Consider the following 23,993-nt stretch of genomic DNA (forward strand, 5'->3'; position numbering starts at 1 on the left):
ATATATGTACTGAATGGGTAACACATGTGATTGAGGATTCTGCTCTGGTACAGGGTTTTACAATGATATACTTGGTTATAGGAAAACATTTCCTCTCAATACCAATATTATTACATATGTGCTGAATTGTACATATATGTTTCTTTGTGCCTGTGAGAACGATGCCACTGTTATACAGTATAGGTAGTAACACTGTCTTATCGTGTGATACGCTACGGGTAGTAACAAAGTGGTCATTGTAAGACATAGCGGTTACCAGAAAAGGCCACTTAGGTTGTATGCAGTAGTAACGCTCTGCAGGGAGCACTTAGGTTGTATGCAGTAGTAACGCTCTGCAGGGAGCACTTAGGTTGTATGCAGAAGTAATGCTCTGCAGGGAGCACTTAGGTTGTATGCAGAAGTAATGCTCTGCAGGGAGCACTTAGGTTGTATGCAGTAGTAATGCTCTGCAGGGAGCACTTAGGTTGTATGCAGTAGTAATGCTCTGCAGGGAGCACTTAGGTTGTATGCAGTAGTAACGCTCTGCAGGGAGCACTTAGCTTGTATGCAGTAATAATGCTCTGCAGGGAGAACTTAGGTTGTATGCAGTAGTAATGCTCTGCATGGAGTACTTAGGTTGTATGCAGTAGTAACGCTCTGCAGGGAGCACTTAGGTTGTATGCAATAGTAATGCTCTGCAGGGAGCACTTAGCTTGTATGCAGTAATAATGCTCTGCAGGGAGAACTTAGGTTGTATGCAGTAGTAACGCTCTGCAGGGAGCACTTAGGCTGTATGCAGTAGTAATGCTCTGCAGGGAGCACTTATATTGTATGCAGTAGTAACGCTCTGCAGGGAGCACTAATGTTGTATGCAGTAGTAACGCTCTGCAGGGCGCAGCTGTAAAACAGTTTTTTTCTGAGATCACAATCCCGTTGTGAAAGGATCTCATAAATTTGATAAATAAAACCTGTGTTTAAATTCCTTTTATATTTCACTTGCTAATATCAGTTATTGCTCTACCCATATACCCATACATAGGTAGTGCTGGTATATAAATTATTTTATATTTTTCATTTATTTCTTGTCTTTCCAGGCTGACAATCAATTGCCTTATGTCATGTCTATTGAAAAATCCTTCTTAAATAAAAATAATAAAAGTTATGCTTTCATTTATTCATGAAACGTAAAGAAAAAAGAGTGCGCCACACATTAAGACTTCTTTAGATATAAGCCCACTAGTGTTTTTTCTAAACCCCCTAACCATTGCAATTTGCTTAATGTCGCACCTCCAACCAGATTAGCTAATCTTTGGTATCAACACTTTCGGATTATTCCCTCTATCCGTTGGTTCATACATTGAAGGATCATAAAACAATTATCACTTGGGCCTGTGCATAGTCCCTCAGACTTAGCGTTTTCCCTGGAAATACTTGTGGATGGAGCCATTCATTCGCTTTGCCAGGATTCAAGGGTGGTCAATCTGTTGAAATCAGAGCACTACATTTTGGCCACTGTGCTCGATCCTAGGTGTAAAGCCTACGTTGTATCTCTCTCTCCAGACACAAGTCTGCAGAGGTGGAAAGACCTGCTGGTGAGAAAATTGTCAACTCAAGCGGAACGTGATCCGTCAACAGCTCCTCCTTCATTTTCTCCAGCAACTGGGGCTGCGAGGAAAAGGATAACATTTCCGAGCCCACCCGCTGGACACAAAAGTAACAATACAAGTGACACATTAACAGGAAATTGTTTCTGTCACCATAGCGACAATTATCTGGAAATAAGATAATACACAGACACATAAAAAGACTCAACGAAAATCTTTTGTTTTTAAAAAAACTTTATTTCATATCTTTAATAAACAGATTTTTCTCTATATTTTAAACTTAAAAAATACTTTACTCTGCACAACATGGATAAAATATCCTTTAAAGCACAGAAACAATTCAAGTTACATTATAGTATTGCACGTAAGTAAAACAGATACATATCAGGAGAGCCAAAACCCTATGGGGGTCATTCAGACCCAGCCGCAATAGTGGCCCGCAGCTGTTTACTGGTGGTGACAAAATGCACGTGCAGAGGCTGCAGACACACGCATTGTGGCCGCATCCCTGAGGGGTGAATGAGGGCGGGCCAGGACCATTTTCCAGGGGCTGCGTGATGTCACATCTGCGGTCATCTCAGATTAACCCCCTATAAGCTTCCAGAGTGCACCTCATATCTCATCTTTTCCAAGTTACTACAAATGATATGAGATCGGTAGCAGCACTACTTTCAGGATTATTACACAGAACACACATAAAGGCTGACACAGCAAATAACAGTAACACATACAAGGGATTCATTAGAAGTAAGGAAGAATAATCATTAAGTCTAATTATCAACTGGTTCTGTGCAGGACCCATACACCTCGTTACTACCTCCAGCAGCCCCTGGTACTGCACTGTGACCATCCACCCTGTCTCCCCCCCCTGCTGTCACCTGCCCTATCTCCCCCTACTACTGCCACTGCCCTGTCTCCCCTTCTGACACCTTAGCACTGCTTGAGGACAATATTACCCACAGACAGTGCCTCCGGCAGCCCCCGCTACAGCACTAGTGCCACCACCCTGTCTCCCCCTCTGACATCTCAGCACTGCTTGGGGATTCTTGGTACTGCTGGTAACAGTCCTTTATCTGCAGATGGAAGTAAACAAGCAGGGCAGTAATGAGGCAGAAGCTGCTTCTGGTACCATAGACCCTGGTCATGTAGGGCTGGGAGAGTCAGTAAGATTATGTAATAGTCACCATCTTACAGGCAGCCGGAGGAGGTAGAGAATGGGTGTTATGTGGCAGGAACGGGCTGGTTAGGTAACAGCCTGGCTGCTGCATTCTGTACAAGCTACAAGCAGTGCAATTCTTTTGCTGGGAGACCCAGGTAGAGGACATTGCAGTAGTCCATGTGTGATGATACAAGTGCATGTATGACTGTAGGTAGATCTTCTGAGGGAAATAAGTGCTGGAGTCTGGCTATGTTCCTCAGATGAGGATCTGATTGTGGCAGATACTGATGTCTAAGTGTCACTCCACCATCCAGGACACCAAGATTCCGCATATGGGGGGTCATTCCGAGTTGTTCGCTCGTTGCCGATTTTGGCAACGGAGCAATTAATGCGAAAATGCGCATGCTACGCAGTGCGCTAAGTATTTTAGCTCAAACTTTGTAGATTTAATCACGGAAGAACAAAGAATTTCCATCGTTGAAGTGATCGGAGTGTGATTGACAGGAAGTGGGTGTTTCTGGCCGAAAACTGACCGTTTCCTGGAAGTGTGCAGAAAAACGCAGGCGTGCCAGGATAAAACGCAGGAGTGTCAGGAGAACGGGGGAGTGCCTGGCTGAACGCAGGGCATGTTTGTGACGTCAAACAGGAACTAAACGGCCTGAGCTGATCTTAGTGTTGGAGTAAGTCTGGAGCTACTCAGAAACTGCTAAGAATTTTCTATTCGCTATTCTGCTAATCTTTCGTTCACAATTCTGCTAAGCGAAGATACACTCCCAGAGGGCGGCGGCATAGCGTGTGCAATGCTGCTACAATCAGCTAGCGAGCGAACAACTCGGAATCACCCCCATGATCAGCATTTTGTAACTCTGAACCCCCAAGCGTAATTCTGGTTGGTAGGCAAAGCTGAGCTGTAGCCCTGTCCTTTGTTGGTGAGCTTCTATCACAAGGACCTGTTTCACCAACTGGCATCACCCACACCTGGAGCTCAGCTAGACAACCATTTAGGATTGGTACTGGGTTCTCAGTAACCAGAGCAAAAGACAGGTCATCTGCATAGCAGTGGTAGATGAGGACATGACATCTGATTATTATACCCAGTGGTAGCATGTATATTGCAAAAAGCATAGGAGATAGGATAAGAACCTTGAAAAACAACGCATGGCAATGATGAGTATACTCCAGAAGATTAAAATGGTTCTTCACCTGAGTTATGTCTATTGTGTGCAACAAGAGCTGATTTATTTCTCAGAGTATAGAAATGGCTTCTCACCTGTGTGACTTCTCTGATGTATAACAAGAACTGATTTTCGTGTAAAACATTTCCCACACTCAGAACATGGAAATGGCTTCTCACCCGTGTGACTTCTGTTATGTCTAACAAGAACGGTTTTGTGTGCAAAACATTTCCCACACTCAGAACATGGAAAAGGCTTCTCACCTGTGTGAATTCTCTGATGTATAACAAGTTGTGATTTCTGTGTAAAACATTTTCCACACTCAGAACATGGAAATGGCTTCTCACCTGTGTGACTTCTGTTATGTCTAACAAGATCTGATTTGTGTGCAAAACATTTCCCACACTCAGAACATGGAAATGGCCTCTCACCTGTGTGACTTCTCTGATGCTTAACAAGATCTGATTTGTTTGCAAAACATTTCCCACACTCAGAACATGGAAAAGGCTTCTCATCTGTGTGACTTCTCTGATGTATAACAAGTAGGGATTTCCAGGTAAAACTTTTCCTGCACTCAGAGCAAGAAAATGGCTTCTCACGTGTGTGACTTCTCTCATGTATAACAAGATTTGATATGTGTGCAAAACATATCCCACACTCAGAACATGGAAATGGCTTCTCACCTGTGTGAGTTCTGTGATGTATAACAAGATCTGATTTCCGTGTAAAACATTTCCCACACTCAGAACATGGAAATGGCCTCTCACCTGTGTGAGTTCTGTGATGTATAACAAGATCTGATTTCCGTGTAAAACATTTCCCACACTCAGAACATGGAAATGGCTTATCACCTGTGTGACTTCTCTGATGTTTAACAAGATCTGATTTATGTGTAAAACATTTCCCACACTCAGAACATGGAAATGGCTTCTCACCTGTGTGACTTCTCTGATGTCTAACAAGACATGATTTCCGTGCAAAGCATTTCCCACACTCAGAACATGGAAATGCCTTCTCACCTATGTGACTTTTCTGATGTATAACAAGATCTGATTTGTATGTAAAACATTTCTCACACTCCGGACATATCAGTGGCCTTTCACCTACCTTACCTGTGTGTGGGTTAATAGGCTTTGTGTTCTGTGTAAAACATTTGGCATCTACAGAACACGGAAACACTGTATCTACTGTCAGAGCTGTAACAGATGCACCAATATCAGAATGATCAGGAGAACATTCACCAGGATCAGGGGGATCAGCTGACAAAGCTGGATGTATAATTGGGTTAATGGGGTTAGCTCCTGGAGAATCCTGTCTACTGTCATTATCTTTTATGTCACAATCCGGGGATAACATTAGATGTCCTTCTGAGATATTCCTGCTTGTGTGTCCATCTGCTGGAAATAAAATACATTATGGAAATGGTGACATTTTCTGTAACAATATTAATCTTGTAAACAATAGGAGAAGACGACTCTCTGGGACACTTAATTATAAATGTGTGTGTATAATAAAACATAACTTTTAATGAAGGCTTTATAATACTGTGTCTCAGACTATCATTGTGTCCACCCTCCTGAGAACACTCACAATAACAAATGTAATAATAAGATTTTACTCACCGGTAAATCTATTTCTCGTAGTCCGTAGTGGATGCTGGGGACTCCGTAAGGACCATGGGGAATAGACGGGCTCCGCAGGAGACTGGGCACTCTAAAGAAAGATTTAGTACTACCTGGTGTGCACTGGCTCCTCCCTCTATGCCCCTCCTCCAGACCTCAGTTAAGGAAACTGTGCCCGGAAGAGCTGACATTACGAGGAAAGGATTTTGGAATCCAGGGTAAGACTCATACCAGCCTCACCAATCACACCGTATCACTTGTGATAAACTTACCCAGTCAACAGTATGAACAACAACAGAGCATCAAACAATGGATGCCAACATAACATAACCCTTTATTAAGCAATAACTATATACACGTTTTGCAGAAAGTCCGCACTTGTGACGGGCGCCCAGCGTCTACTACGGACTATAAAAAATAGATTTACCGGTGAGTAAAATCTTATTTTCTCTAACGTCCTAGTGGATGCTGGGGACTCCGTAAGGACCATGGGGATTTTACCAAAGCTCCCAAACGGACGGGAGAGTGTGGATGACTCTGCAGCACCGAATGGACAAACACAAGGTCCTCCTCAGCCAGGGTATCAAACTTGTAGAACTTAGCAAATGTGTTTTAACCCGACCAAGTAGCTGGGGGGCAAAGCTGTAATGCCGAGACCCCTCGGGCAGCCGCCCAAGAAGAGCCCACTTTTCTTGTGGAGTTGGCTTTCACAGATTTTGGATGTGGCAATCCAGCCGCAGAATGAGCCTACTGAATCGTGTTACAGATCCAGGGAGCAATGGTTTGCTTTGAAGCCGGAGCACCCAGCTTGTTGGATGCATACAGGATAAACAGCGAGTCAGTTTTCCTGACTCCAGCCGTCCTGGTTACATAGATCTTCAAAGCCCTGACTACATCAAGCAACTTGGAATCCTCCAAGTCACGAGTAGCCGCAGGCACCACAATGGGTTGGTTCAAATGAAAATATGACACCACCTTCAGCAGAAATTGCGGACGAGTCCGAAAGTCTGCCCTGTCCATATGGAAAACCAGATAGGGGCTTTTACATGACAAAGCCGCCAATTCTGACACACGCCTAGCCGAAGCTAAGGCCAATAAGCATGACCACTTTCCACGTGAGATACTTCAGCTCCACGGTCTTAAGTGGCTCAAACCAGTGGGATTTCAGGAAACCCAACACCACGTTGAGATCCCAAGGTGCCACTGGTGGCACAAAAGGGGGCTGAATATGCAGCACTCCCTTAACAAACATCTGAACCTCAGGAAGAGAAGCCAGTTCCTTTTGAAAGAAAATGGATAGAGCCGAATCTGGACCTTAATAGAGCCCAACTTCAAGCACATAGTCACTCCAGACTGTAGGAAGTGCAGGAACCGGCCCAGCTGAAATTCCTCTATAGGGGCCTTCCTGGCCTCACACCAGGCAACATATTTTTGCCATATGCGGTGATAGTGTTTTGCCGTCACGTCCTTCCTAGCCTTTATCAGCGTAGGAATAACTTCATCCAGAATGCCTTTTTCCGCTAGGATCCTGCGTTCAACCGCCATGCCGTCAAAAGCAGCTGCGGTACGTCTTGGCCCCTGTTGCTGCAGGTCCTGTCTGAGAGGCAGAGGCCATGGGTCCTCTGTGAGCATTTCTTGCAGTTCCGGGTACCAAGTCCTTCTTGGATAATCCGGAACAATGGTGGTCATTCCGAGTTGTTCGCTCTGTAATTTTCTTCGCATCGCAGCGATTTTCTGCTTATTGCGCATGCGCAATGTTCGCACTGCGACTGCGCCAAGTAAATTTGCTATGCAGTTAGGAATTTTACTCACGGCATTACGAGGTTTTTTCTACGTTCTGGTGATCGGAGTGTGATTGACAGGAAGTGGGTGTTTCTGGGCGGAAACTGGCCGTTTTATGGGTGTGTGTGAAAAAACGCTACCGTTTCTGGGAAAAATGCGGGAGTGGCTGGAGAAACGTAGGAGTGTCTGGGCGAACGCTGGGTGTGTTTGTGACGTCAAACCAGGAACGACACTGACTGAACTGATCGCACTGGCAGAGTAAGTCTCGAGCTACTCAGAAACTGCAGTATATTTCAGCATTGAGACAGCGACTGACTCGTCCCATACAAAAACAAAGGTGTTGGATTTTAGGAAGGCTGATTTTGTAGGGATGGGAAAATGTGTAAGTGATTCTTTGGCAGAGTGGAGGAACTTGGAAACAGTGCAGGAGAGGTGGGAAACATTCAAATGTGCAATATTGAAGGCAACAGACCTTTGTATCAAAACTGTTAGGAAAAACACAAGGAAAAGGAAGCCAGTGTGGTTTGCAAAAGAAGTAGCAAATATTGTGAGAGCAAAAAAGATGGCTTTTAGGAAATATAAGCAGACACAAAATAATGAAGACAAAAAGATATATCTTGTTAGACAGAAGGAGACAAAGAAGGTAATCAGATGTGCAAAGGCACAAGCTGAGGAGAAAATGGCCCAGTCAGTGGGTAAAGGAGGCAAAACTTTTTTTAGGTATATAAGCGAAAAGAGAAAAACAAAAGGCGGAATTATAAAACTAAAGACGGACACTGGGAGTCTTGTTGAAGGAGACAATTTAATAGCAGATCATCTTAATGATTATTTTTGCTCAGTATTTACTACTGAAAGAGAGGGGAAGGGGCCACAGTTAAGTTGCAGGGATAATCAGGAAAATGAAACAAGTACATTTACAGAGGAGAAGGTCCTAACAGAACTCTCAAAGCTGAAAGTGGACAAATCTATGGGGCCAGATGGGATACATCCAAGGATACTAAAAGAACTTAAAGAGGTGCTGGCAGCACCATTGACAGAATTATTCAACCAGTCATTAGCTACAGGAGAAATTCCAGGGGACTGGAAAAGAGCAAACGTAGTCCCACTGCACAAAAGTGGAAGCAAGGAAGAGGCAAACAACTACAGACCAGTGAGTCTTACATCAGTAGTGGGGAAATTGATGGAAACACTCTTAAAAGAAAGAGTTGTAGATTATCTCAAATCCGGCAATTTACTGGATCCCAAACAGCATGGATTCACTGGGGGGAGATCATGTCAAACAAATCTTATTGACTTTTTTGATTGTGTGACTAAAGTGATGGATAAAGGTGGAGCCATGGATATAGCTTATCTAGACTTTAGTAAGGCTTTTGACACAGTTCCACATCGCAGACTGCTAAATAAACTTGAAAGTTTGGGATTAGATATTAGGATTATTGAATGGATAAGATCTTGGTTGAAGGATAGAAAACAGAGAGTTGTGGTAAATGGAGTGCATTCACAGGAGGGAAATGTTACCAGTGGAGTACCCCAGGGATCTGTACTTGGACCAGTGCTTTTTAATATCTTTATTGGTGACATTGCAAATGGCATTAAAGGGAAAGTATGCCTTTTTGCAGATGACACAAAGGTATGCAACAGGGTAGACACACCAGGTGGGGTAAAACAAATGATTGAGGATCTAGGTAGACTAGAGGAATGGTCAAGAGTCTGGCAATTACAGTTTAATGCCAAAAAATGCAAAATCATGCACTTGGGTCTCAAAAATCATAAAGCTAAATACAGTATTAATGGCACTATACTGGAGACTACTGAGGAGGAAAGGGATCTAGGAGTCACTATTTCAGATGACTTAAAAGCAGGTAAGCAATGTAACAAGGCAATGAGGAAGGCTAGTCAGATGCTTGGCTGCATTGGGAGAGGAATCAGCAGCAGAAAAAAAGAAGTAATAATGCCACTGTATAGGTCATTGGTACGGCCTCATCTAGAATATTGTATTCAGTTCTGGAGGCCATATCTTCAAAAGGATATTAATACATTAGAAACTGTACAAAGGAGGGCAACTAAAATGGTGCATGGCCTACATCACAAAACATACCCAGAAAGACTAAGAAATCTCAATATGTATAGTTTGGAGCAGAGAAGGGAAAGGAGGGACATGATAGAAACTTTCAAATATATGAAGGGTTTTAACAAAGTCCAGGAGGGAAACATTCTCCAAATGAAGAGAAGCAATAGGACACGAGGACATGCACTGAGACTGGAGGGGAGGGGGGGGGGGGTTCAGGGGAAATTTGCGGAAAAATTATTTCACAGAAAGGGTAGTGGACAAGTGGAATAGCCTCCCATCAGAGGTGGTAGAGGCTAAGACAGTAGAGCAATTTAAACATGCATTTGATAGACATAAGTATATCCTTACAAAGAAATAAGGATCAAATAAGGTTAGTGATAAAAAATAATATAAAAATAAAATAAAAAATAAGAGGCAGACTAGATGGGCCAAGTGGTTCTTATCTGCCGACAAATTCTATGTTTCTATGTTTCTATGTAACTGCACAGAGATGTCTTTTCGCAATATTGCGAATCTTTCATTCGAAATTTAAAGATGCTAAGATTCACTCCCAGTAGGCGGCGGCTTAGCGTGTGCAATGCTGCTATAAGCAGCTTGCGAGCGAACAACTCGGAATGAGGGCCAATGAGAACAATTGTTCTCACTCCTCTTTTTCTTACGATTCATAGCACCTTGGGTATGAGAGGAAGAGGAGGAAACACATAGACCGACTGGAACACCCACAGTGTTACTAGTGAGTCCACAGCTATCGCCTGAGGGTCTCTTGACCTGGCGCAATACTTTTGTAGCTTTTTGTTGAGACGGGATGCCATCATGTCCACCTGTGGCAGTTCCTATTGATTTGTAATCTGGTTGAAGACTTCTTGATGAAGTCCTAATTCTCCCGGGTGGAGGTCGTGCCTGCTGAGGAAGTCTGCTTCCCAGTTGTCCACTCCCAGAATGAACACTGCTGACAGTGCTTGCACGTAATTCTCTGTCCAACGAAGAATCCTGGTGGCTTCCGCCATCGCTACCCGGCTTCTTGTGCCGCCCTGGCGGTTTACATGAGCCACTGCGGTGATGTTGTCTGACTGAATCAGCACCGGTTGGTTACGAAGCAGAGGTTCCGCTTGACTCAGGGCGTTGTATATGGCCCTTAGTTCCAGGATATTTATGTACAGACAAGCCTCCTGACTTGACCACAACCCTTGGAAGTTTCTTCCCTGAGTGACTGCCCCCCATCCTCGGAGACTCGCATCCGTGGTCACCAGGACCCAGTCCTGTATGTCGAACCTGCGGCCCTCGAGAAGGTGAGCACTCTGCAGCCACCACAGAAGAGACACCCTGACTCTGGGGGATAGGGTGATCAGCCGATGCATCTGAAGATGTGATCCGGTGTTATGCACACCAGTGCCTGCAGGAATGTACTGGTGTCTGAACGGAGAGGGATGCAAAACAAATGAACTCACTGACAGACTGGGGAATATGACATTACGTACACAGAAGGTGATAGGGTAACAAAATAAACACAAAGTGAACAGAGAAGCCCAGAGGCTAAGAAACTGGGTGTCTCCCTAGTATTATGAATGCTCAGATGGAAAGAAGCGAGATGTTGTGTTTTAATACGTAGAGAACCCGAAATGCTGTTGCTAAGGGCAACAGCAAAACCCTAAAGGGTTACCAACGGGTGTGGCAGTAAACTCCTTGGTCAGAGATGGAATAATAGACACAAGGAGAGTCTCCACAATCCTAGTCCTCACTTGCAGTGCACTGGTTCAGCTTACTGCCACTAAACTGACACCTGAACACCTTGCACAGTGAGAAAGGATTTTGGCAGGCAAGTCTGAGAATACAGCCGCAAACTTGCTAAGTTCACAGAGTACCAAAAGAACCCCAGCAAGTTAAACGACTGACTCCAGTCTTACTGCTAGGTCTGAATTGGCAGAGTGTAGTACCAAATCCCAAGGCCTATTTGCAGTAAGCAACAAACAAATACAAAGTTACACAGTACTGGCTAACTTTCAGGAACTGACTAACCAACAAAGATTCAGCAGCATCTGCTTAACCTGAGAAGAGGATTTATATAGCAGGTGCTGTCCACGCCCCACTCAGACCTCACAGACTGTGAGCACAAAAACCAGCACCGGATCCCCTGCCGTGCACAAGGCCTGTAACCACTGCACAGCAAAAGACCCGAACCGGAGTATCAGCTGCGCTCAGGTTACTCCGCTAGCACTTGCCTCCCGGTTGCCATGAGGTCGTGGCAGCACAGGGCAGGAGACCCTAACATCCGGACCACTTGTCCAACAAATCCCACTGAAAAATCCTTGCATGGAACCTGCCGAAGGGGATGGCTTCGTATGACGCCACCATCTTTCCTAGGACTCACTTACCTGTTTCGGTTTTAAGAGGTCTCTGACTAGAGTCACGAGCTCCTGAGCCTTCTCCGTCGGGAGAAACACCTTCTTCTGGTCTGTGTCCAGAATCATGCCCAGAAAGGGCAGACGCATCGTAGGAATCAGCTGCGACTTTGGGATATTCAGAATCCAGCCGTGCTGTCGCAACACTTCCTGAGAGTGTGTTACGCTGATCAGCAACTGCTCCCTGGATCTCGCCTTTATGAGGAGATCGTCTAAGTATGGGATAACTGTGACTCCTTGTTTTCTCAGGATCACCATCATTTCTGCCATTACCTTGGTAAATATTCCCGGTGCCGTGGAGAGCCCAAACGGCAACGTCTGGAGTTGGTAATGACAGTCCTGTACCACAAATCTGAGGTACTCCTGATGAGATGGATAAATGGGGACATGCAAGTAAGCATCCTTGATGTCCAGAGACACCATAAAATCCCCCTCTTCCAGGCTTGCAATGACCACTCTGAGCGATTCCATTTTGAACTTGAATCTTTTCAGATAAATGTTCAGGGACTTTAAATTCAACATGGGTCTGACTGAACTGTCCGGTTTCGGTACCACAAACATTGTGGAATAGTATGCCCTTCCCTGTTGAAGGAGAGGAATCTTTACCACCACCTGCTGGAGATATAACTTGTGAATTGCCGCCAACACTACTTCCCTTTCTATGGGGGAAGCTGGCAGGGGCGATTTGAGGTAACTGTGAGGGGGCACAACTTCGAATTCCAGCTTGTATCCCTGAAACACAATCTGTATAGCCCAGGGATCCACCTGTGAGTGAACCCACTGGTGGCTGAAATGTCGGAGACGCGCCCCCACCGCTCCTGGCTCCACCTGTGGAGCCCCAGCATCATGCGGTGGATTTAGTGGAAGCTGGGGAGGACTTCTGCTCCTGGGAACTAGCTGTATGGTGCAGCTTCTTTCCTCTACCCCTGCCTCTGGCAAGAAAGGACGCACCTCTGACCTTCTTGCTTCTTTGTGATTGAAAGGACTGCATTTGGTAATACGGTGCTTTCTTAGGCTGTGAGGGAATATATGGCAAAAAATTTGACTTCCCAGCTGTAGCTGTGGAAACCAGGTTTGAGAGACCGTCCCCAAACAATTCCTCACCCTTGTAAGGCAAAACCTCCATGTGCTTTTTGGAGTCGGCATCACCTGTCCATTGCCGAGTCCACAGGACCCTTCTGGCAGAAATTGACATTGCATTTATTCTAGAGCTCAGTAGGCAAATGTCCCTCTGGGCATCCCTCATATATAGGACAGTGTCTTTTATATGCCCCAGGGTCAGTAAAATGGTATCCTTGTCTAAGGTATCCAGCTCCTCAGACAGATTATCTGTCCATGCTGCTACAGCACTACACATCCAGGCCGACGCAATCGCCAGCCTCAGTAGAGTACCTGAATGTGTATAAACAGATTTCAGGATACTTTCCTGCTTCCTATCCGCAGGATCCTTTAGGGCGGCCGTATCCTGTGACGGCAGGGCCACCTTCTTAGATAAGCGTGTCAGAGCTAATACTACCCTAGGGGTGGATTCCCAGCGCATCCTGTCGGTTGGCGGGAAAGGGTACGCCATAAGTAACCTTTTGGAAATCAGCACTTTCCTATCGGGGGAATCCCACACTTTTTCACATAACTCATTTAACTCATGTGAAGGGGGAAAGTCACTTCTTGCTTTTTCTCCCCATACATATAAACCCTCTTGTCAGGGACAGGGTTTCCTCTGATATGTGTAATACATCCTTCATTGCTATAATCATGTAGCGGATGGCTTTAGCCATTTTAGGCTGCAATTTTGCATCATCGTCATCGACACTGGAGTCAGAATCCGTGTCGATATCTGTGTCAACCAACTGGGATAGTGTGCGCTTATGAGACCCTGACAGCCTCTGAGCTGTAGGATCAGACATGGGCTGAGACCCTGACTGTCCCAAGGCTTCAGCTTTATCCAACCTTTTATGCAAGGAGATTACATTATCATTTAACACCTTCCACATATCCATCCAATCAGGTGTCGGCACCGTCGGCGGAGACACGTCATTCATCTGCACTTGCTCTGCCTCCACATAGCCCTCCTCGTCAAACATGTCGACACATGCGTACCGACACACCACACACACAGGGGATGCTCTATTTGAAGACAGTTCCCCCACAAGGCCCTTTGGAGAGACAGAGAGAGAGAGTATGCCAGCACACACCCCAGCGCTATATGACCCAGGAATCACACAGTAACTTATTGTGTACCCAGTAGCTGCTGTAAATATGATTAAAGCGCTAAATTTATGTGCCCCCCCTCTCTTTTCTACCGTGAGTCTGCAGGGGAGAGCCTGGGGAGCTTCCTCTCAGCGGAGCTGTGGAGAGAAAATGGCGCTGGTGAGTGCTGAGGAAGAAGGCCCCGCCCCCTCAGCGGCGGGCTTCTATCCCGCGATTTTGTGTAAAATTAATGGCAGGGGCTCATGCATATTACAGTGCCCAGCTGTATATAAGCTGCTTTTGCCAGTAGGTACTCAATTGCTGCCCAGGGCGCCCTCCCCCTGCGCCCTGCACCCTACAGTGACCGGAGTGTGTGGGTTATTAGCAAGCTCAGGAGAGCCCACTAAAAGCACCCAGCTCTGGCCGGGCACAGATTCTAACTGAGGTCTGGAGGAGGGACATAGAGGGAGGAGCCAGTGCACACCCAGAATACAAAGCTTTCTTAAAGTGCCCTTGTCTCCTGCGGAGCCCGTCTATTCCCCATGGTCCTTACGGAGTCCACAGCATCCACTAGGACTATAGAGAAATTATAATAAGACTTAGATATATCTCTCTCTTGTACTGGTAACTAACCATGAAGTATAAATGGAGACGTAGTCCCTCGGCAAGTCCTATGTCAGCACCAATGTAAAACAATGGATGGGGAACATATCGTATGAATTGGAGATTCTAGATGAATAATAACATCAGTCATATGAGTTGATGGATCAGAGAAATGTCTCCTAACGTTACTCCTGGAAGCATTGGTAAGGTAGCATTCCTTTATGTGTGTGCTCATACGCTGGTAAGCCTGTACATGTGTTACTCACCCTTATATAAGGTATATTGCTACAGCAGAGTAGGTGTGGAACAAGGTACTTTACATGCAATACACCATATAATACCCTGTAATCATCATCTGCTAGGTTATACTCTACTTTCTCTTACGTCCTAGAGGATGCTGGGGTACATTTAGTACCATGGGGTATAGATGGGCCCTTTGGGAGCCACTGGCACTTTAAGAGTTTAATAGTGTGGGCTGGCCCCTCCCTCTATGCCCCTCCTACCAGACTTAGTTTAGAAAATGTGACTGGAGAAGCCGGTCACAGCTAGGGGAGCTCCTAGGAGTTTTCTTAGTTTTTTATTTTCTAGAGATAGGTTACAGGAAGGCTCCTGGCAACAGCCTCCCTGCTTCATGGGACTTGGGGGTGGGGGGATCGGGAATAGGAACCAACTTCCTGAAGAGTTAATGGTTCCCTACTCCGCTGACAGGACACTGAGCTCCTGAGGGTGCTCCTGTTAGCACTAAAATCCTCAGGCCAGTATAAACAATTAGTGCGGGAAGCCGGGCGCCATTACAAGGGGCGGGGCTTCCTCTCAGAACGGATCCAGCACTCACCAGCGCCATTTTCCCCCTGCAGATCATAGGAACTAGGACACTGACAGGGAGCGCTGCCTTCCCTATTAAGATTAGTCAGCACCGGGCTTTTATCATAGTAACTGCCTACAGGGGCGCTGTGTGGCTGGCTCCTTATACTCTGTGACTCTCTGAAGGTACTCTGGGGGAAACTGTGTCTGACATTTTCCTGTGTGTGTGTATATCCACATTACCATGTCTAAGGACTCTGTGTCCTGTGCTGCAGAGTGTGTATCTTCTCCTGAGGAGTCTATTCCATGTACTCAGGACTGCAATGTGCTGTCTCAGCCTTCTGAATCCGAACCCCCATGGGTGGATTCTTTAAGGGGAATGATATCCCAGATTTCAACAAGGATGTCACATACTGAGAAAGAGACGCAGTTTTGAGACAATCTGTGGTGGGTTTGAAGTATTCAGCTCCCACTACTTCATCTAAAACCCCACCTACATACCCCAAAACACGTACACTTGCCCAGATAACACTGGTACCGACTCTGATACAGGGGACGGTGATGGGGATATGCAGGGGGGGTGCATCCATTGCTAAAGGGGCGCAGCTAATGATTGAAGCCATTAGGGATGTTTTGCATATTTCTGAGAAGGTTCCGGAACAAGTAGAGGAATCTTATTTTACAGTAAATAAGAAGTCCTCGCTTACCTTCCCTGCTTCTAAAAAGTTAAACTCCTTGTTTGAAAAATCCTGGGAAAACCCAGAGAAAATATTCAAGATCCCTAAAAGAATTATCATTGCTTTCCCTTTCCCTGAAGAGGATAGAAAGAAGTGGGAAAACCCACCTATAGTAGACGCTTCTGTACCTAGGCTGTCTCAAAAGGTGGTTTTACCTGTCCCTGGTTCAACTGCCTTAAAGAAGCTGGCTGATCGCAAGATTGAAACTACGCTCAAATCACTATACACTGCTACAGGCGTGGCTTTAAGGCCCACTATTGCTTGTGCATGGATTTCTGAAGCCATAGTAAAGTGATCAGGCACCTTACTAGAGGACTGAGATACTATGGATAGGAATGACATTTAATTATCTTTACGTCACATACAGGATTCTGCAGGTTTCATGGTGGAGGCCATGAAGGACACTGGCCTGCTACTTCCATGGCTGTCTCTGCACGCAGAGGAAAAGTGTGGAGAACCTGCCATTCACAGGTCAGGCACTATTTGGGGATGCATGGATTTCCACGGCAACTGCGGGTGATTCGACATTTCTTCACTCCGCAGCAGTCCCAGCTAGGAAATCTTATCCTACACCTACACTGCAGTCCTTTTGGACCACAAAATTTAAAAAATCCAAACCCCCTCCCACCTTCTTTAGAGGAGGTTGGGGAAGATCTAAAAAACCTCACCAACAGGTTCCCAGGAACAGAAACCAGGTTCTGCTTCCTTCAAATACTCAGAATGACCGTGTACCTCTCAGCCTGGAGATCAGGCAGGTGGGAACAAGACTACACGATTTCAGTCACGTCTGGGCGTCATCATGCCTAGACCCCTGGGTGACGGATATTGTTACCCAGGGGTACAGACTGGAGTTTCAGGAACTCTCACCTCACAGATTCTTTAAATCCGGCTTACCAGCTTCGCTGACAGAAAGTGCTATCCTACAGGAAGCCATTCAAAAACTGGTACAAACAAATGTTATTGTTCCAGTTCCACCTCACCCAAAAACCAAGGGTTATTACTCAAACCTGTTTGTGGTACCAAAACCGGACGGTTCAGTAAGGCCTATATTAAACCTGAAGTCGTTGAACCCCTAACTTGAGGGTTTTCCCATTCAAGATGGAGCCTCTGAGAGCGGTGATCTCAGGTCTGGAGGAGGGGGAAAACCTAGTATCCCTGGATATCAAGGATGCGTACCTTCACATTTTGCTCTGGCCGCCTCACCAGGCCTATCTACGGTTTGCACTACAGGACTGTCACTATCAGTTCCAGACATTGCCATTTGGCCTCTCCACAGCACCGAGGGTGTTCACCAAGGTCATGGCAGAGATCATGCTCCTCCTTCGCAAACAGGGAGTGAACATAATTCCATATCTGGATTATCTGCTGATAGAGGCATCTTCTAAGGAGAAGCTGTTGCAGGGTATTGCGCTGTGAACTCAACTAATCTGGGATCATGGGTGGATCCTGAACCTTACAAAGTCACATTTTGAACCGACAAGGAGACTGCCCTTCCTGGGGATGATACTCGACACGGAAGTGCAGAGGGTGTTTCTACCGGTGGAGAAAGCGTTGGTGATCCAATCAATGGTCAAGGTTGTCTTGAAACATCCCCGGGTATCTGTTCAGGGCCATCTTTTCGTATGGTCTCAATAGCTCTTGCCCAAGGGCCCCAGGAGTAAAAGGGCCCTAGGCTGATAGCTGAGGGTCCCCTCTTTCCAGGGGTACCAGATTTTTGAAAATCGGCCCTGGGGTACCGGAGATATCCGACTTCAAAACAGTGGTCCCCATCCAAGCCTGTTAATTGTCCTTCCCAGCCAGATATCTCGGGTTCTGTCTGACTTAGAGTTTTTCTGAGGGATATCAGCTTTCAAGCAGCTTGTCTCTGCTCCAGCTCCAGACGCTTGGTATGCAGTTTTATATTTTTGTTGGTGGATTGCTCTGGCTCCTGAACTTTGATCCCCAAGTTCCCATTACCTCTTGAAAGGTGGGACTCTCTAGTTTTTTGCACCCATAAAAGTTAAGAAATCTATTTCCAGGAAATGGAGATATCTGCAATCAAGCAAGCTGCCCTCCCACCAGAAAATTATGAATATTAAGCCCACTCCACTATCGACCCCTCCCCTACGTATTAAACATTCCCTACCAACCTGAAAGTCATGTACCAGGGCCCCTTCACTTTGCCCAATTTCCCCTTCTACAGTTTAGTGTTCTCATTCCTGCCCCATCTGTGCAGTAAAGGAGTAATTAGCAGAAATAATTTCTCCAGGTCCTACATGCTGAGCAAAAGATAGAACACCCCCTATCGCCCGCTGGACATCAAAACTGCCGCTGACAGCACCCCCACCCCTACTGCTGGAGGATGGGTAGGGGCCCCAGTGCATTGCTGTGCCCCGGGGTCTACACTGCTGTTAAGATGGCTCTGTATCTGTTCATCAGTGCATTCACCTTCTGGGGAAGATGGTAGCCTCCTACGAGGCTCTACAATATGGCAGATTCCATGTACGTTTCTTCCAGCTGAATCTCCTGGACAAGTGGTCGGGATCGCATCTTCACATGCACCAGCGGATATGACTGCAGCTGAAAGCAAGAATTTAACTACTGTGGTGGCTGCAAACTTCTCACGTGCTCCAGGGCCGCAGGTTCGGGATTCAGAATTGGATTCTTCTAACCACAGATGCAAGTCTCAAAGGTTGGGGAGTAGTCACCCAGGGAGAAAACTTCCAAGGAAAGTGGTCAAGACAGGAATCGGTCCTTCCAATAAACATTTTGGCACTAAGGACCATATTCAATGGCCTTCTACAAGCGCTCATCTTCTGCAAGATCGAGCCATTCAGGTTTAGTCAGACAATGTCACAGCGGTGTCCTACATAAACAGGCAGGGTGGAACGAAGAGCAGGGCTGCAATGTCATAGGTAACAAGAATCCTCCTCTGGGCAGAAAGACACGCGCTGGCGCTATCGGCGATCTTCTTACCGGGAGTGGACAACTGGGAAGCGGACTTCCTCAGCAGACACAATCTCCACCCAGAAGAATACCCAGAGGTATTCAGAGGTAACACGCCGATGGGGTGTACCTCAGATAGACATGATGGCCTCTCCTCTCAACAAGAAGCTTCGGAGGTACTGTTCCAGTTCACAAGATCCACAGGCAGTGGTGGTGGACGCCTTGGTGACTCTGTGGGTGTTCCAGTCAGTGTATGTGTTCCGTCCACTTCCACTGATCCCAAGGATTCTCAAACTAATAAAAAGATCAAGAGTTCCGGCGATCCTCATTGCTCTAGACAGGCCAAGGCGGGCTTCATATGCGGCTCTTTCTTGAAAGAGGTTCTGCACATCCAACCACCCTTTGTGCCTCCTACGACACCTTGGGATCTTAATGTGCTGCTGCAGTTCCTGTAATCGGATTGCTTCGAACCTTTACAGGAGGTGGATGTAAAGTTTCTTACTTGGAAGGCGGTCACGTTGTTGGCCTTGGCTTCTGACAGACGTGTGTCAGAATTGGGGGCATTGTCACACAAGAGCCCCTACTTGATTTTCCATGAGGATAGAGCTGAGCTTAGAACGCGTCAGCAATTTCTCCCTAAGGTTGTGTCGGCTTTTCATATCAACCAACCTATTGTGGTGCCAGTGGCTACTGACACCTCAATTATCTCAAAATCCGTGGATGTCATGCGGGCTTTGAAAATCTATGTGAAGAGAACTACTCATCACAGGAAGTCGGACGCACTATTTGTACTTTATGATACCAACAAGATTGGGTGTCCTGCTTCTAAGCAGACAATTTCACGCTGGATCAGGCTTACTATCCAGCATGCTTATTCCACGGCGGGATTGGCAATTCCAAAATCTGTTCAGGCCCACTCTACCCGTAAAGTGGATTCTTCCTGGGCAGCTGCCTGGGGTGTCCCGGCTATTCAGCTTTGCCGAGCAGCTACTTGGTCAGGGTTGAACACGTTTGCTAAGTTTTACAAGTCCTATACTTTGGCCTCTGAGGACCTCAAGTTTGGTCAATCAGTTCTGCAGGAAGCCCAGCACTCTCTCTCCTGTACTGGGAACTTTTGTACATCCCCATTGTACTAAATGGACCCCAGCATCCTCTAGGACTTAAGAGAAAATAGGATTTTAATTACCCACTGGTAAATCCTTTTCTTGTAGTCCATAGAGGATGCTGGGTGCCCGCCCTGTGCTTTGTATTACTACAGTGTTACTTGGTTCAGTATTGTTGGTTCAGCCGTTGCTGAATTGTTCCAAGTTGGTGAGTTTGGCTTTCCTTTTTGTTATGTGTGAGCTGGTGTGAATCTCACCACTATCTGTGTATTTTCTTCTCTCAAAGTATGTCCGTTTCCTTGGGCACAGTTTCTAGACTGAGTCTGGTAGGAGGGGCATAGACGGAAACCAGCCCACACTATTAAACTCTTAAAGTGACAGTGGCTCCTAAAGCACCCGTCTATACCCCATGGTACTAAATGGACCCCAGCATCCTCTACAGACTACGAGAAAAGGATTTACCGGTAGGTCATTAAAATCCTATTTTTACATCCCCATCATCAGTGTCTTACCTCTATATTCTCAATAGTAATAAGGATGATGTGTGTACGGTAAGTATGATATAGAGATTTACATATCAGAATCTATACAGCTGCCGCCATACTTCTGCTTCTCATACGTGTGCTACTGGCAGCAGTGAACATCTGAGTGAGAGTGCAGGGAAGACAGCAGAGTCTGATGAGAAAGAGATTGGATCTGCCATTGCAAGGATGTACCACACCTGTCACCTCTGTTAGTATATAAAATAATAAATAAGAGCAGCGTAGTCCATCCAGACCTGCTTTCTGGAGATCTCCTCACTAAGTGGCTTCTTATCTACCCTACCTGATAGCTCTCCGCCACTGCTGGGACCAAGAACCAATCTATTAAGTCCCCCACTCCTACTGCCCTAAAGCCACTCCCTCCGGGCACCATTCACTGCCGCAGCCTGGTGACGCCTATGAAGCCACGGGCTGTATTCTGGGGCTATGTACGCCCAGTCTTTCCTGCACGGTCCAGACACCTGACTTGGAGGCGCTTTTGGCTAAGGTGGGAGCACTTACTCTCCAGATAACACGGGTGCGCAGCTTCCGCTACTGCTGAGGACAGAACAGGATGCCCACAGTCACCGGAGCCCGGCAGTGATATTGGGAAGTGAGATGGCTGTGAGATTTTGGATCCTGGTGCCCAGCCATTGTATGCTTTGCCTTCTGCCTTCAATAAGGTTTAATATAAATAAGTGTCCTGACGGCTGGACCGGGGTCACTACACTAAATTGCCTGGAGACAGCGCCTTTGCTGTGATACCTTCAACAGAGGATGGCTCTGCTATTCTGAAAAAATAGGATTTTAATACCTACCAGTAAATCCTTATCTCATAGCCCGTAGGGAATACTGGGATGGTCTTAGTACCATGGGGTATAGATGGGATCCACTGGAGCCTGGCACTTTAAAACTTCAGAGTGTGCTGGCTCCCCCCCTCTATACCCCTCCTGTAGACTCAGTCTAGCAAAACCCGAGGAGACGGACATACTTTGAAAGGAGGAAAAGAGACAAGAAAGTGGTGAGAAGGAACCAGAACACAACATAACAAGAGGATAGCAACACTAACCACAACATGAAAATAGGGACAGCAAAAGCAGACCCAAACTACAACACACAAGAACAACTCTTGCTGGAAAATATCAAAGCACAGAGGCGAGCGCCCAGCATCCTCTATGGACTATGAGAAAAGGATTTACCGGTAGGTATTAAAATCCTATTTTCACTAATGTCAAAGGGGATACTGGGATGGTCTTAGTACCATGGGGAAGTTCCAAAACTCCAAATCGGGTGGGAGAGTGCTGAGACCCCATCAAAATTGATTGACCAAACTGAAGGTGCTCAATAGCAAAGGTATTAAACCTTTAAAACTTTACAGCGTGTTCGAACCCAACCAAGTAGCTGTCCAGCATAACTGCAAAGCCGAGACACCCTGGGCAGCCACCTAGGAAGAACCCACTGACGGTGTGGAGTGGGCCTGAACAGACCTTGGCAGCGGCAAAGCCACCGAAGAGTGAGCCTGTTGGATCGTAAGCCTGATCCAACACACAATAGACTGCTTTGAAGCAGGACAACCAATCTTTGAGGCATCATAGAGAACAAAAAGCAAGTCTGATTTTCTGAGAAGAGCTGACATATATCTCCAAAGCCCGAACCACGTCTAAGGGCATTGGTGTAACAGACGTCCCAGTGACAACCAGAACCACCATCGGCCAATTGATATGAAATGCCGACACCACCTTAGGCAAGAATGTCTAGCGAGTTTTAAGCACCACTCTATCCTCATGAAACACCAGATAAGGACTCTTACATGATAAGGCCCCTAATTCCAAAACAAGCCTCACTGAGGCCAAAGCCAACAACATGATAGCCTGCCATGTTAAATACTCCATGTCCACCTTGTGGAAAGGTTCAATCAAACCGACTGGAGAAAGGCCAGAATCAAATTGAGAACTCACAGCGCTGTGGGAGGCAAAAAGGGTAGTCGAATATGAAGGACACCTGTCAAGAACATCTGTACCACTGGGAGAACAGCCAATTGTTTCCTGGAAAAAAAAGACAAGGCTGAGATTTAAACTTTTATGGAGCCTAAATGTAGGCCCACATCCACAACAGCCTAAAGGAAGTGCAAGAAATGTCTCAGGTGAAAATCCACAGCAGAATACTGATGACCCTCACACCAAGAGACACATTTCTTCCATATGCGATGGTACTGTTTCGATGCGACCATCTGGCCGGCTTGGAGCATAGTAGAGATAACCTTGCCGGGAATCTCTTTCCTGGAAAAAATCCTCACAATATACTTCCATTGCATCAAACATAGCCGTGGTAAGTCTGGATAGACGAACGGCTCTTGCGTAAGACGATCATCCTGAATTGGCAGAGGCCAGGGGCCTACGAGTAATAAGGCTAGAATGTATACATACCAGGCCCTGCGGGGCCAGTCTGAGGCAAACAGAATTGCCTGAACCCTGTCCCTTTAAGTCCTTTGAGAACTCTTGGAATTAGAGGAACTGGAGGAAACAAGTACACCAACCGGTAAATCCACGGTGTCGCCAGAGCGTCCACTGCTGCGGCTTGTGGATCCCTCGTCCCAGAACAGTAACGAAGAAGCTTCCTGGTAAGCTGAGAAACCAACAGGTCGATTTACGGGTAGCCCCACCGATTAAATATCTGCTGAAACACTTGCGGGTAGAGGCCCCATTCCCCCCAGGTGCAGATAGTGTCTACTGAGGAAGTCTGCTCACCAATTGTCTACTCCCGGAATTAATATGGCAGAATTTGCCTTGGGATTCCACTCCACCCAGAGGAGTATCTGTGACACCTCCCTCATTGCAGCTCTGCTGTTTGGACCTCCTTGTTGGTTTATGTACGCCAAAGTTGGTGCATTTTCCGACCATACCTGTATGACCTGATACTGAAGGATATAAAGAGGTCAGCAGAAGAGCATTGTAAATCGCCCTGAGTTCCAAAACATTTATCGGAAGGGAAGCCTCTTGATCAGACCACCTTCATTGGAACTGAGCCCCTAGGGTCACTGAACCCCAACCATGGAGGTTTGCATCCGACGTCAACAGAATCCAATCCTGAATTCCGAAGGGTCGATCCTCCAGGAAGAAGATCAGCAACCACCATAAGAGGAAAATCCTGGCATTTGGTGAAAGGCATATCATCTGGCGCATGTGCAGATGTGACCCAGACCATTTGTCCAGCAGATCCAGCTGGAATGGTTATGCATGAAATCTTCTGTACCGAATTGCATCGTAGGAGGCCATCATCTTTCCCAGTAAGCTTATGCAAAGATGTACTGAGATTTTGTTCA

General features: G+C 46.2%; 1 protein-coding gene across 1 annotated transcript in view; it reads right to left on the minus strand.

The window, feature by feature from the left end:
• Positions 1-1,848: 1,848 nt before the first annotated feature.
• The window catches only part of LOC134984101 (zinc finger protein ZFP2-like), a 49,386-nt gene continuing 27,241 nt past the window's right edge, over positions 1,849-23,993 (minus strand). The window contains exon 5 of the mRNA XM_063949733.1: positions 1,849-5,314. Within this exon, the coding sequence (XP_063805803.1) occupies positions 3,981-5,314 (1,334 nt within the window). The 3' untranslated portion in view covers positions 1,849-3,980. The remainder of the gene's footprint in view (positions 5,315-23,993) is intronic.

This window comes from Pseudophryne corroboree (assembly GCF_028390025.1).
Source record: "Pseudophryne corroboree isolate aPseCor3 chromosome 3 unlocalized genomic scaffold, aPseCor3.hap2 SUPER_3_unloc_36, whole genome shotgun sequence".
Taxonomy (NCBI): Eukaryota; Metazoa; Chordata; class Amphibia; order Anura; family Myobatrachidae; genus Pseudophryne; species Pseudophryne corroboree.